Consider the following 15,464-nt stretch of genomic DNA (forward strand, 5'->3'; position numbering starts at 1 on the left):
TCGTCGTGTCAGACCATAACTGACTCGGAGCTGAAGGATTTTTGCGAGATGAGTAGCTATGCCAGCAGGGACCCAAGTCTCCTGGGCCAGCCGCGCTCTCATTAAGATTTGCCGCTAGCCGTGGCGGTGTTCGGCAAGTATGTGACGTGCATGCTGTTATTGTATGCTTGGCTTGTCAGCCTGCAGCTTTCTGACACTCACTTATGTCACTCTTTATTCAGAGACGAAGAAGCTTTTGATAATTTGACAAGACAAGCTCTTAAACGATCTAGGTCATGGCCTTCACTGTCTGTGATTGTGAACATATTTCCTGAAAGCCCTGTCACTCATCACAGCTACATTTTCTCCCGGGGAGCCGCAGGCCCGTCCCGGTCTCCTGTCAGCGCGTGCATTTTGGTTATTCATACGCCAAATACAGTAGCGGGGTTTTGGCTCGCCTTTGGCCGGCGCTCGCATGTTGGCGGGGCTAATCCGCTCCCCGCCCGCGCCCCGCGGCGCCGCCGTCGAGGGCCCTCTCGGCGCGAGGCAGACGACCGGCCGAGGGGAGCGGAAAGGAGGAAAGGCCGCTTAGTGCCGGTTTTGTGTTTGCTCATTGTTGTGGAAATATGAGAACTGGTGGCAAGGGCCTCGTCTATTGAGCTCTCGAGTCCCGGTCTGCTGTCAGGGGCTGTTTGAGATTGAGTGTTTTATTTTCTTTGATGTTCACATTGGAGAATAGGGAAGTGGGAATTAAACAACAGATGCATTAAGCCGTTGTTCTGGTAAAACAATAATTAGCAGCGGATAGAATTCAATATGGGTGAAAATGTGCAGCACCCAGTCTGGATTGTGCCGTGATGGCGCCCAGCCCCGGCGCTGCCGTCGCGCACGGAGCGGACGCGCTCCCGGCCGCGGTGACACCGAGGTGTGCCAGCTGCGGGGACACTCCCGGCAGCGGTGACACCGAGGTGTGCCAGCTGCGGGGACACTCCCGGCAGCGGTGACACCGAGGTGTGCCAGCTGCGGGGACACTCCCGGCAGCGGTGACACCGAGGTGTGCCAGCTGCGGGGACACTCCCGGCAGCGGTAACACCGAGGTGTGCCAGCTGCGGGGACACTCCCGGCAGCGGTGACACCGAGGTGTGCCAGCTGCGGGGACACTCCCGCACCCCCGCGCTCCCGGCCGCGCGGCGGCACTGCCACCACCCTCCGGAGTACGCACCTTCTGTGCTGGTACATCTAAATGCGAGTAAGGTCAGACCACTGGGGCAGGAAATAAATGCAATTTTATTTTAATGTAGTTCATCACGCTGCTATAGTAGCTGGGTACCATGAGGGCTTTGCTTTCAACGAGGGCCATTCATGGTTAAGTTCTTTTAAATAAATAAGCAAAATCGTGGGTTTGGCAGTGGCTGTGTCTGGCTATGCTCTCTTCCATAGCAAACCTCTCTGCTTCATTTGAGGAGCTGGTGTTTGGTAGTAATTGTTAATCATACTATTTGTCATTCCACAATATAAAGGGGCAGACGACAATCCTGAGCTGATGCAAAGTAATGAGGCTCCTGGTTAAAAGCACCATCTCTCAAAAGCTGTTATTTAACAGTGACCCCTCCTCAGCTGTTGTACCCCACTTCATAATGGTTAGCAGTATTACCCCAAGTCACCACCTGAATGAAGGAATATGCTTAGCCTTCCCTCACCACCTTCATCCTTACCTTGTTTTGGTTTTCCCTTGCCCTTAAAACATCCCTGAGGATAACACCCACCTCTGGACAGCACCACGAAGGGGCTGGGGCTGTGCCTCTCCCAGGATTTTGAGAAGAGCTCTGCCAACTGTGGTTCGCACTCAGAGCTACGGATTTTTGCTCAAAATGATTTCTTTGTGTCCAGAGCAGAAAAAATACCCAACCAAACAATTATTCAAAAATAAAGCAATTTGGATGATGATGATGATCTTTAAATAGGAAGTCGTGTGAGTAAAGGTCATACCACAGAGTGGCATTTTGCCAGTATAGGACAACTCGCTGATTGCAATTGTTCAACCATATTAGCCTGGGCACACTGTGGTAATCGAAAAGTATCCAGAACTAATGTATAATAACTGCCTGCTACCCCCGAGCCGGACCAGCACAGCTGTCCTGCACAGCTGAAACCTCCTCAGGTCTGAGGGAGATGCTGAGAGCTCTGGTACAATATTTTTACAGGCTACAGAGTGTTTTATAGATTGCCTCTCTGAACCCTGGCTAAGTTAGGGAAGGAGGAAAATCCTTTTGTTTGTGTTCAAAGACAGCTTGAGTGTGTTCAAACTGTCAGACCCTCGGTGAGGAATGTGATGTCCTTCACACATTTCCTTTATAGAAATATTAATATAAAACTCAAATATTTACACACAGTATTTGAGTAAGGGAAGAAATGTTGAACCATTACACAGAACAGATTGTAGATTTTTCTGCAGACAATTATGTTACTGGTGGAATGAATAATAAATAATATCATTTCCATCACATCTGGGAAAAACACACTGTATGTGCCACAGGGTGACTGGCAAAAACTTGGATTTTATTTTGAGAGATACTGGTTGTGGTGTGGGTTTTTTTAATTAACACACTCCATCAAAATAAAAGAAGGCAAGAATTTGGGCATGAGTGAAAAATTTTGTTCGAAATCTAAAGAAATGTTAATAGTACTCATTTGCAAGTAGTCATGAGGCTTTGAAATTGCAGCTGCAGCATATTATGGAGAAGCCATGGAATACTATATTTCTTTGTAAAGTACTTAAAATGAACATTGGCAAACCAAGTTGCTAAATGCTCAAATGAGTACGGTGCTGTTCTAATAACAGGGTAAATGTGCTAAAGAGAAGTGAAAGCCCTCCACTGCAGTAGCTGTGCACCAAAATGACAAAAAGTGCTACAATTTCCGCGTCTGTCTGTGACTCAGGGGCTGTCAGAAATATTGTACATTTTGTAAAAGCATTAAGAATCCCTGAGAGAGCCTTAGTGACCACCAGCGTGTTCTGATTTTGTTTTAAAGATTCACGTTTTCCTCTTTACCGTCCCTCATGTGTCCCTCAGGTCAATTGTGTCACTGCTGTGATTCAAAAACCTGCTCTGAATTTTTTTTTTTCTAAAGGGGTGCACTTAGGACTTGATGTGAAAGTCTGGCAATTAAAAAAAATTTAAAAGGAAAAAAAAAAAAGCAAGCAAGTAATTGTAAAAATAGCAACATTAAAGCAATCTGTTATGGTTCTTGTTTACAACTCATCTGACATGAGGCTGCTAAGGATTATTACATGTAACAATTATATTTTGATTAGGAAAGAGATACATACAAAAAAGATAAAATATTTCTGTTCCTACATGAAAGGAAGGTACCTTGTGATTTAATTTCCAGAGTGCTATGTAAATTTAAAATGTCAGAAAATGTAGAATTTAAATCCGCCCCTGTTTGTTTTGCAGCATTAATGCTTCCTACAGTCACGAGCACGCTGCTCTCCCAAACTTCTGCCCCTCGGAGAAAAAGGGCAGAGAGAAAACTGTTACTGGCTTTCTGACAATGGCAGGGAGTGTGTTAAACCAGTGTAAAATTCAATTAAACTGTCTAGCCGGGTTTTTGAAGCTGAAATGCAGACCCTTTCAGTTAAGCTTCTTATTTTCCTGTGACCGACACCAGTGGATACTGTGTTATGCCAAAACCAACAGGCTGTAAAGCACCTTGTTTCATGCTCCTAGCTGATCAATATTTTTATTTTCCAGGCTTGCCCAGAAATATGGAGGCAGTATCACCTAACAGTAAGTAGAAACACCTTTTTTATTTTCTTCTACACCCAACCTATTTACTCCTCTGTGAACTGCTGACCATAAAATATAGATAAGCATCTTCTCCGAGAAGATAATAAACATCTGAAGAGTTTTTGAACTGAAGAATGCAATGAAACACTGCCACTATTTTTTAAGCATCTTTAAAACTTCTGATTTCATTTTAATTCTGTATAATTAAATTAGTGCTTTACTTCTCTCAGTGACCACATTTACACATAGTTAGAGCATTAAATTTTAAGTTGGGATGCATAGTAGAAGCAGTAATCCCATCTCAGATATCCCAGATGTAGGTAATTAGTCACTCTGTGTGACAAAGCTTTTTTCTTAGATGACTGAAATAAATCTCAGTTAGAGCAGAGACATGAATTTGAGGAAAAACACCTCAAAAACTTTTGCAGATAATTTATAACTAGTCACGATATAGCTGCAACTGCTTGTTCGGCCTGTCTTAGTTGATTGTTAATCCCTGAAACAAGAAAATAAAACTACTTAAACTGTACTGATTTATTACTTAAGATTTTTCCTCATATGAGAAATAGATATAAAAATAAAACAAAGTGCAGAAAAATTTGGTCAGTATTGAAACCTGGTACAGTATTTAACCAGTAAAAACAATTTAATGCATTGGTGTCACATACACTTAAATGTATTAATTTCTAAAATTGTCAAATATAAAAACACCTTTAAAAATCAGGGGTTTGTTGTTCATCTGAACTTTTGCTGTTTGTTGTTCCCCAGGTTGGCCTCACATGTATTTCGCTGTTACAGATAATTAACCCCATTCTCTGCTATAAACAAAGTAGAAAAGTTTCTCCACTACTTTTCTTTTTAGATCTTCTGCTTTTTCTCTGAAGCAGTAGGCATGTGCTTTATAATTTGTGCCGCCATCTCTTCATGGCAGTGGAATGCTCTTTTTCCTGCTTTTTTCTTCAAAATTCAATGAATAGAAGAAATCTGCACTTAAAATCTCTCATTTGTGTTTTGTGCATAATGATTCTAACACAAAGATCTGCCCTGGCAATCCTTCACCCTTCCTGAGAATTTACTTTTAAACAGATTTGGTAAAGACTCTTTGTTGGTTTGGTTAGTTTTGTTTTTTTTAAAGAAAAATATTATGAGCAAAAAAAAAAATAGTGCATTTCCTGAGTATTTCTGTTTGTTTTGTTTTGTTTTGTTTTGTTTTGTTTTTAAATCGGATGAAAGAAAAAGGTAGATGCTGTCTTTCCTTATAATCCCTAAGGATGCATGTAAAAACAATTTTTGAAATGTTTTTAACACTTGTTACTTAATAGTCAGATAGAAATATTTGGTGCAGTAACATCCTGGGTTCTATTTTTCACTGAGATAAAAGATGTAATTTAATTTTAGTTTCACCTGCTACTGAAAATTCCTCAAAAAGTGAGTTACCATCAACACTTATAAAATATTTATGTCTGTAAAAAAAAAGCAGGGGGTAGCTTAAACTTGACCAAGTGCTGTACTAGGGCAAAATTTGAGGTATCTGGCGGTAGGAAATTGTTTCTGTGGATTTTGTAGAAGGCATTGAGGATTTACATTTAATGTAAAGTAGAGCTAAGGAAAGGTGTCAGAGCAAGTTCTTGTTAGAAAATGTAGTGGCTACAAATATGAGCATAAAAGTACCCATTTGGAAATTTATAGTGCATTTTAGGGACATTTTGAAGCCTGGTCAAATATGAACACTCACAGATTAATTGGTATTGCATCAGGCCCTACCTTCTGATAAACAGACTTTTACTTTGCATTGATTTACAGATTATCTGCAAATAACATACACATTTTTGACACATGAGAAGTGTTTTGCACACCTTCATTTTTTGTGTTGGAAGAGTACCTTTGGCTCAAAGTTACATTAGCAGTTGGGTTAAGCCTGGAATTTAAAAATTTATATGGTAAAAGACATGGTTGATATTTGCAATAAGTAAATTAAAAGAAACTGCATTATCTGAATTGTTTAAAATTTATCTTTCATTATTCTCTTTCAATATTCTATTTTGTAGCCAAAACAGAGCAGAAGTAAATAATGTTCTTTCAAGAAACAAAAGTTCTAAGTTATAATTATATGTACTGTTTAAAAATATATATATATATATATATATATATATATATATATATATATATAGCTGTAGGATTGCAACAAAAAGCCTTGTTTTTTTGCTCTCATCAGCACAGTAGTATTTCACCATAGAAATTATCTTACAATTTTCCTGTTGTAGAATAAATATTTCAGCACAAACAGGATGATAGCAGTGTTAAGAAAAAAACCACCTGTTTAAAACAAAAGTGCTGTTGTGACTGTCCTGGCCCACAGAGGCTGCCCAGCTGCTGGGGGCCACAGAAGAGCTTTCCCTGCGCTTCAGACAGGGATACAACCAGAAGACTTAAACTGGTTTTGCTAACTTGGTGGTGAGCATCCCACATGCAGGTCCATTTACATGCAGATAAACTCACTGGTTCCGTTTTGTGATAATACACCAGATTTTGGCACTGTTCAGAGAGGGCTGACACAAAGTTTGTCCTAATGTTTTGCCTTCTATAAAGTATTCTTAGTTAGTTTCTGTTAATGCTGGTGAAGAATCACACGGCCTTGCGCCTCTCTCCTTTATGAGGCTTTTGGTTATTTCATTAATTTTCCGTCACTTTCCTAGGAGATGGACTGCCATCTATTGACTCCTCAGAGCCCCTGCACTGCGTGCGGGGCCACTCCAACAATGACTCAATAACAAACCCATTCTGCTCTTGGGGACGGTGCTGGCGATTGTTGACGTTGGCCGTGGAGACAAATCTGAGCACATTGTAAATAATTTGTTGTATGGGTAGAAACATCTTATTCCAACCAAAACAGACTGCCGGTGCAAGGAATCTTATGAAGAAATGGCAAAAAGGATTGTTAGTGGAATATTTTAATTTGCCTTTTGATGGAAAAAAAGATTATCATAAGGCATTCAATGAAGTCTAAATCTAGGGGCTGTGTGATAATCAAAGCTTTATAAGTGGCTGAAAGTACTTTCTTTAAGCTTGTTCTTTCAACTCTTTTAACTAAAATTATTCTGTAAAAAAAAAAACCAGTGAAAGTCAGCAGAAAAATCCAACTCCCATTGTGGTTTAAAATACTTTTTAATAACCTCTTTAAGACAGTGATTTAAAACTTTTACAGATAATTTTACAGTTACATGCTCTCTGTATTTCTCATGTAACAGAGAAGGGCAATTATATTTGTCAAAATATATTTCAAGTTTTATTCATGCAGATACCTATTTGCAGTAAATTGGTTCCACACCCACTAAGGTTTATCAAAGTGGTTTTTGTCAATCAAATAACAGGACCAATATTTCTTTGACAGACTCCAGATAAGCAGTTTTGATCATTGCTTGCTGGAGTGTCAGTGATGATACGTGTGATTTTTTGGGCAAGGCACTTGGAGGCCTTGTTGAACTCTTTGTTCTGGGTTATGAAGAAGCTTAGCTTACAACCCTGACTTTCTAAAGTCTCCACAAGCCCAGAGAAACACGGCCCCTGCTCCACAGACATGCCATCACATCCCCTCTCCACCCTAAGGGTAGAGGGGTGCACAGAGCAGTGCTTTTTCATCCTCAGAGCACTTGGCTTTCTCATCTCTTTTTCTTGTCACTTCAGATTTCTGATATAAATGTAGTGATATTTATTAAGCATTTTAATTGGAAGCCAGGTTATAGCCTTCTAGCAAACAAAAAAGAAAAACCCTAAATAACGCTAAAAAAATCAGTGGAAAAAGTTGTGAGAAGACACCCAATTATTTTCTTTTGTTTGTTTCAAATTTTTAGTTTATTCTTTAAAAAAATACCGTATTTCCCCTCAAGTTTGACCTGCTGCCCGTCCACCTGGCTGTGTGGCCTGTGGCAGCTGCTGTCCTCAGGCTTGGAGGGGCAGGGCTGGGGGTCATCTGCAGTGCCACAGTGACCCATTCCACAGTGGCCAGCCCTTGTCCCCTCTGCTGCTGGCGTGGGCAGCCCGGGGCTCTGAGCCCAAGGCTCTCGCTGGCCATCTGGGGAGCGCCAAGGCCTGGTCTGCCCACATGGACCAGGGGCTGCGGCCTCACTCCCGGCCTGTGCTCTGCGGGGCCTTTGTGGCCTCAGCAGCCTGCTGAAACTCACACAGCAGATGACATTGCTGGAGAATAAAGAGGAAATTTCTTTATCATCAGTGCATAGACACCCTGTTTTACTCTGGGTGTGTGCTTGCACCAATGCCATGAGGCTCCACAGTCTGTCCCGGTCTCCCCGCAGTGCATGGCAGTGCTGGTGCGGCAGCCAAGGGGGTGCACGGGGCTGCGGCGTGTTTTGGTGTCAGATGGAGAAGGTCTGGCTGCAGAGCTCACCACATCTGCCTTGGCAGAGTGGCTGGTGCCACACAGGGACGGATATGGCCAATTCAGCCCAGCATCAGGATGAGGCTACCACAGTCAGACAGGAATGAACAGTGCAACTGTTAGAATCTTCTTCCCTAAATGTAACTGAGTAAAGAAATTCTGTCCCTAAAATGGGCCGACCAAGTTTTTTATTTTCCTGAGGTGTTTCTTGCTATTGATGTGTGTGTTAAAACATAAATCCCACTGGGAGAGAGTGTTTTCTTTCTGTAGGGATGTCTTATTTTTAATAACCCCTTCCTGCCCTGGTGCCCCTCCAGCCAGCCACGTTGACTCGTCTCTGTGCCTTCACCAGCCTCGTCTGTGTGAAACCTCCCAGAGCAAGATGGCCACCAACAGAGCTTTACGACCATCAGAATTTTTAATTAGCAGAACCTATAATTTAACACACTTTTTGACAGTTTGTTAATCTTAATTTTAGTCTGCTTACATAAAGGAAGGTGAACAAGGAACTGGCAGATTTGGCCCTGTGTATGGAGGACACTAAAGGACATGTGTCTTTTGTGTTTAAATGTTGCGCCCAGATTTCTTTGTGTGCAATATTAAAATTCCTCGTGGCCTGCTACTTTTTTTTTTAAGTGAAAATGTAAGCTATATCCCTGAAAGTCAATTTCTGTCTGTTACAGCATGACTTCCAGAAAGGGAAAATTAAAAATAATACACCCCTGGCAAAAAATATTTAAGCCTGAGAGAGAGAGAGAGAGAGGGTATTTGGTTTCCAGGGTTTTTTTTAGGTGTTGAGCAGTGAGGGAAGGGATGGGTTTAGGGGTATTTTGGGGAGGAGGTTAATCCCTGGTTTCCATGCAGCTGTGGCTGTGACATGGCCGCAGGGCTGGCTCCACTGGCCGTGACGCAAAGCCACAGACCATGGGATCAGCGTGCTCCTCTGGAATGCCTCAGCACCTGGCCAGTTTCTCTTCAGGTGTGTCAAGGCAATTTCTTGCATCTCTAGGAAAAAAAAAACCAAACCACAACAGTCTGTTTATGAAATGAGCCATGTATTTCTCATATTTTGGAATCCCAGAGTGGGCCCTCACGTGCCATTGCTTCAGTATGCATTCAGCAGGATATTTTACAGGAAAGGCAACTCAGAATTCCCAGGGATATGGATTTAGGGTGAAGAAGACTCTGGCTCCTGTGAGTTTTGGGGCAAATGAACACCTGGAGCAGGACAGTGTCCACATACCTGCCTGGGAGGCGCTTGGGTTCATGAAGATTTTCTGCCCTTTGAGAGGTTGCTTGCCCCAATAGCTGGGGGGGAAGCTGGGGCAGAGCTTGGCTAGCAACAGGCAGATATTTTGGTTTAAAACTCTATGTTGTCGAAACCTTTACCGCTCTTGCAAGTGGTTTTCAGTGTCAGGGATGCTCCTGACATGCTGCCAACCCCAGAGAAAGCCAGCAGGTCAGAGGGGGTCGGTAAAATCCTGGGCAAAGGGATTTTACTGTTTATTTTCCCCTACTAATTGTAATTTGCTGTGTTGACACTCACTTTCAAGTTTCAGATATTTTCTGAGGCTATCAGAAACCTAAACCCCAAATCTCTTCCTATTGGAAAAGAATCATATTTCACAAAAGATACTCTTTCTGATAGCTATTTTTTTTTTTTTTAGAAAACAAAGACAGTTTCAGGTCCTGAAATAACTGTTAGGTTTATGAGTTCAAAGCAAATGCTACAGCTTTCAGTACCAAAACATGCTAGCTAAAAGTTCTCTCCCAATTTTTATTTGAAAGGCATATTTAAATTATGATGAGGAAAATACATAGCATTAATAACCCTGTATAAATTTTCTTCAAGGACCTGAGTGGACAATTTGGGTGGGATGCAGAACCTTCCAGCAGTATGGGTATCACCTGCCACTTGCCTTCATCATGTAGTAACCACAGTAGGAAATGTCCTGCTTCCTCTAACCTTTATCTGCATCGTGCTCTTCTGCACCTGCTCCCCAGAAAACGAAAAAAAAGGTGCTTTTAAATTGAGGGTGAAAGAGAGATTGCATATTGACCAAAAATTGCAGTTTTCTGTATTTCTGGAAACAGTCTGCAAAATGGGGAGAGAGTAGATTAGGAAGCTCATCTGACTGAACACTTCTGTGATTTTGGGGCTCCAAATGACATTGTTGTGGTGTCAAGAAGCATGTTGGCTGCAAAAGCAGTGACTTTCAGACACTGTGTGTTCCACATCTGACTGTGAAAGGGAAAGGGAGAAGAACAGGGGATGGAAATTAATGTATTTTATTATTTGAAATCTCTGCTTAGCTATCCCCCGCATGCCTCAGACGTTCTTTGTGCAGTACATGACATTTGGTGACGTGTTCCTCCAGTTCAGTACACCCGAAACCAGAGAGGTTTGGGTTATTTTTGTGATACACCAAAGCTGTTGGGTGAGGGGTTAATTAATCAAAGAGAATAATCAGGCAAGGTTGCTGCAGAAATATTTCCCCTTCATATACTCAACTGCAGTTCTCATAAGGGAAAGGATTAGGATGATGTTTTTGTTTAATGTGTACAAATTCAGTTTAAAGATTTCACCTCTCTTTCATTTAGTCTGAAAGGGCAAACTTACACAAGCAATTATTACCATTATTTCAAGTATTAACCATCTAAATAAGGAAGATAAAATTTTCAAGCTAAAATGAGGTTTCGAATGCATTTTTAAAACATTTGAGAAAAAAAAAAATTCTGTGCCCTCTTTCTGCAGTTAGTGCTATGTATGAATATTCATATTAAAGTTCCTACATTTTGAGAATTTCTCCAGAATTTATCCAAACTTGATATGAAGGCATCTTTTTAAAGTTTTGTTATACTTTTGAACCAATCTCAAAATTCTGTAAGAAACCAAAAATCATCTGCAAATTTAACAGTCATTTTAAAATGTGGAAAGAAATCACAGTTGCACATAACATGCATAAATGCCATGAAATGGATTTTGGTGCATTTTTGTATTGCAAGGTGGAAGAAGTATAAGAAGTCAGTAAATCTGTTTTCACTGCGTGGTTCATCTTGCTGGTGATTTGTGTGTCGCAGCAGCCCAGAGCTCATGCTGCTAAGACAGTAACTTCCTCAAGTTATGCTCGATCATGTTAATAATCTACGGATTAGGGTTTCCTAAAAATATTCACTGATTTAATTCCAAGAGGGTCTATCATGTCAATGATATTAATACATCTTGTTAGGTCCTGTCATGTGTGTAGAAAAGTTTCTATCCCCGTGACAGAATTATCCTGATTTTGATTTCAAGTGTTGAAGAATCAGGTATAGAGGGAATTAAAGGAGCCAAGGGCCTGCACAGAGTGGGGAAGAACATGGAGCCGTGAGCAGGTGCTCTCGGAGAAGCCTCAGAAGGGTGTGTGAGGTGTGTTGTGTGTGCACACATGCTGTGCCACCCACCGAGGGCTACAGAAGGACGCATCCCACGGAATTTTTGGCTACAGGGGAGTGAAGTTGGGCCTTGGGTTTTGACTCATTTTTGAATGTTGAATTTGGGTTAAATTAACGTTTGACATACCCCAAGAGCCGTGAGAGCGACTCTGCAATGGGCAGAGGGAGCCCCCCATGAAGAAATGGGCTCTCCAGTCCATGTCTGGCCTGACAAAGCCCCTTTCCCTGATCCTTGGTGTCTGCGCAGTGCAGTGCTGCTCAGCATGGAGTGGCATGGTGGCAATCCTGCCCAGGGTGGGCTGGTCAGGTGCTGAGGAGAGGCATTGCTTTTACCCAAAAGCAGGTGAGGAATTCGCAAGGGTTCCACTGCCTGGTTTGGAGTTTCTTATGGTTATGTCTAAAAGTGATTTGTCTTTTTTTCTTCTTTTTTTTTCTTTTTTCTCCCCTCAAACTTGCAGTTTCTCCACCTATAGTCTGCTCACCTTGTAGCCAACCGAAAGTATTTTTGTTTTGTTTCTTCACTATGCAGTTAATTCTGTTTCTAAAGAATTTTTATAACTTCTTTCGGCACTTAAAAAATGGGGTGATGAGCAGGAGTACAGAGACTGCAGAGTTTCTGTGCGCTGTGTGATAACCCTGAAATAACTCATCCTTTAAAATTAATTGCCCTGAATTTGAATGAGATACCCAGTTTCTGTCTGAGTTGTTTTGATGCCTGATGAAAGCTGCTTAAATTCATTCTGATTTTCTGATGGTGGCATTAGGAAGGAAAGAGAGGAAAAATGATCGCATTGAGATACTCGAAAGTTGGTCTGGAGGAAACTGTGGTCAATAGCATATTTATATGGTGTGAGAGAGCAGAAACCTGATATGCTCTGATCCATTTTTAGACACTGTATACTATTCAGGAAATCCCAAGTCATATTAAAGTAAAAATTTTATGGAATTGAAAACAATTTTTAAAAACAGATGTGCATAAAGGACACGGAGAAGCTTTTGTTTGTCAGTGTTGTATACAAGCTGTCACAGATTTCCACAAGGACATATTCAGGATGAATGTCACTCGTCATGAGTCTTGGTGCAAATAACCACTATTCCTGAATATCTATAATGCTCTTTAATGGAGAGCACATGAAAAAATTATGAGAAAATGGATAAATATTTTCACATGCACTTGGTGTGTTGGAAATGTAAGGAAAGTGCTTCTGTAGAATTGTACTTTACTGAAGGATGCTGCATGCTGAAGCCCAGCTGCAGGGGAGTTTAAAGGGAAAAGGTTCAATTATTATCTATTTGAAATGTACCCCAAAACTCACTTCTAGCAAACTGATGCATTGCCCACTTGGCATCTCGTATTCTTCAGCAGAACAAAAAATGTTTCCCATGTTTACTTCCATTTTAGCTGTGATTATAAATCACTTCCAAAAAAATACTTATTTAGTGTCTATTTATCAAGAAATACCTATTAAGAATGCTCCCCTAGAAAGTTACTCAGATGTGGTACTTCCTTCTTTTGGGTGCAATGGTGAGGAATGATCAATAGATGACATAAAGATTAAAGTGAGAGAAAGGAAGCTGTAAATCATCCAGAATGACAGTAAAAATTAAAACCTTGGGGTCTGTCAGGCTCCCCCGTGTATTAGCTAATAAATATAACTGTGCTTTAGTTCTGTTCGTCTTCTGATTTTACAGGCTTTGCAAATGTTTGTTTTCAGATTAATGTATAAATGTATGTGTAACTATGCATATGCTTAGCGCAGGGGCAGCCGGTGCCATGCCCTGGCAGATATATAGATATATAGAGATATATATAAACATTTGACCAATCCCCTAATAAACGTTCAAATAAAATATACATGTCCCAGTGCAAGAGTCTCCTCCTCCCCCTTCTCCTCCTCTTCCTCCTCCACCTCCTTCTCCTTCTCCTTCTCCTCCTCCTCCTCCTCCTTCTCCACACAGTCTCTCCCCACCTCCCCCACCCCACTTCAAAGCTTGTGGTCCTTTCTCCATCCGTGTACTAAAAGGTTTCTTTGTGAGCCAGGCCATTTGTCCGTCATTGTTTGGGGCCCAAACGGTGGTAAAATACCCTGTCACCGATCTGGAGCACGGTGAATGGCAGCTTCTCTCCGGACAATTGGCGGCGGTGCCGAGAAATATTCCTGAGAGGATTATTTAACCTTTCAATTTAGGGGGCACAAAGCCCGGCTGATTAATGAACTTTCTGATGGGCGCCGATAAGCGGATCTATTTCTTTATTTCCTCCAAAAGTGATTCCTTCTCCTGTCCCATATTACTATAATCTTAAACATAAAATGTGGCAAATAGATTAAAAAACAGCACTAAAGAGTTTATCTGGCTAGCAAACTGAAGGAGCTAAATTAAAATTGGTAATGAAAGCAGTGGCTGAGCCCTGTATATGGTTTTTAAATGTGCTGTGTATTTTGAAGAGACTTATTCTCCAGCCTGCCTGGTAATGACTGCTTTGGGTGCGCGGTCCGGGTCCAGCTTCTGTTATCCCCCCAAAAAAATGAGTTGTGTTATCTGGATGACTGCAGACACATATGCATCCCCCTTTCTCACTGCATGGGCAGACAAGGTCGATAGCATTACAAGGTATTTGTGGCAGTGCTTGTTTCAGTTTTCAGAGCTGCCAGTTTTCAGCCAGATTTGAATTACAAAAGAAGAAGCTGGCATGAAAATTGAAAGGGTTTATCGGCTAGTCTGAAGCCTCATAGCACATTGCTTATTTATGCAGTCCATTTGCACCAGGAAATGTAAAAAGGAAATACATTTTAAAAATAAGGTCATAAAGACCCAGATATGTTTAAGATGGCAAATAAAATATAGATACCTATAATATCTTTCCAGGAAACGATTTCACTTAATGTTGCACATTACTTCAGAGGAGCATTTATGTTACTGTCATAAATTTGTGCGTTTGTGTCACCATACAGATAGTCCCCAGGGATTAGGAACGAAGTGTTTGCTAACTTACTTTAAAATTAAAATAGAATGGGAGATAGGTTTGTAGTTTGAAAGACACATCAGGAATAGTTGGAGTTTAATGTGCCATCATTTTTAAATAACGTTTTGCATTCCCTGTAAAATTAGCCATGGACGGCTAGAGAGATGCCACCACCTTTGGAGAAAATTGGGATGCCTTTTAAACCATGAAGATTTTGAGGCATTCAGGGATTGTATTGTTGTTATCCTCACTATCTTGCATGCATTCATTTTCTCTATGAACTTGAGGGTGTTTTGTCCGTTTCTTAGAGAAGACTTTTTGAATTAATATTTTCGAGTTTTCTCTTCTGCTTGTGAGTATTAAAAGATTGCATTCATTTATTTTAAATATATGATATTGTAGGTTTTGTCTCTTCCTTTAGCATTTTCACACAGTCAATTGTAGATGCTATTTGCATCTCTTTAAAATGCATTGTAGAAATGTCTTATTTCTGTAGAAAGAGATCACTTCACAGTGCTCATACTGTGGACCAGACAAGTTAAATTTCTTTTCCTGGGAAAGGTTTTGGTTTCCCAGACTGTACAATCGAAAAATAAAATTTCATTCATTAACTGCTAATTTAAAATGTGTCATGTATTAAAAAGAAGAAAAAAAAAAAGGAAAGGAAAAAAAGCAAAAAAAAAGCCCTAAGAGCTGAGTGAGATCACTTTTTTCTTGGTTATTTCACTGTGTTTTGGTGGTGTCAAAATGTCATGAGCACATTTAGTAAAGTGTAATTTGTGGGAAGATGCTTACGTGAGACCTCCACAACTCCTTTGGGAAGAGAAAGGTTTTTTAGATACTGAAAAAAAAAAAAAAAATAAAATTCAGTGAAGAAATTATTTCATTTGTAATTGTT

The 15,464-nt window shown here is 40.8% G+C and overlaps 1 protein-coding gene across 2 annotated transcripts in view; it reads left to right on the plus strand.

Moving 5' to 3' along the window:
- The window catches only part of ZCCHC7 (zinc finger CCHC-type containing 7), an 86,644-nt gene that overhangs the window by 62,442 nt on the left and 8,738 nt on the right, over nt 1-15,464 (plus strand). For both annotated transcript variants that reach the window (XM_058827961.1, XM_058827962.1), the window contains exon 7: nt 3,735-3,770. In XM_058827961.1, the coding sequence (XP_058683944.1) occupies nt 3,735-3,770 (36 nt within the window). The remainder of the gene's footprint in view (nt 1-3,734; nt 3,771-15,464) is intronic.

Source organism: Poecile atricapillus, chromosome Z (assembly GCF_030490865.1).
Source record: "Poecile atricapillus isolate bPoeAtr1 chromosome Z, bPoeAtr1.hap1, whole genome shotgun sequence".
NCBI classification, from domain to species: Eukaryota; Metazoa; Chordata; class Aves; order Passeriformes; family Paridae; genus Poecile; species Poecile atricapillus.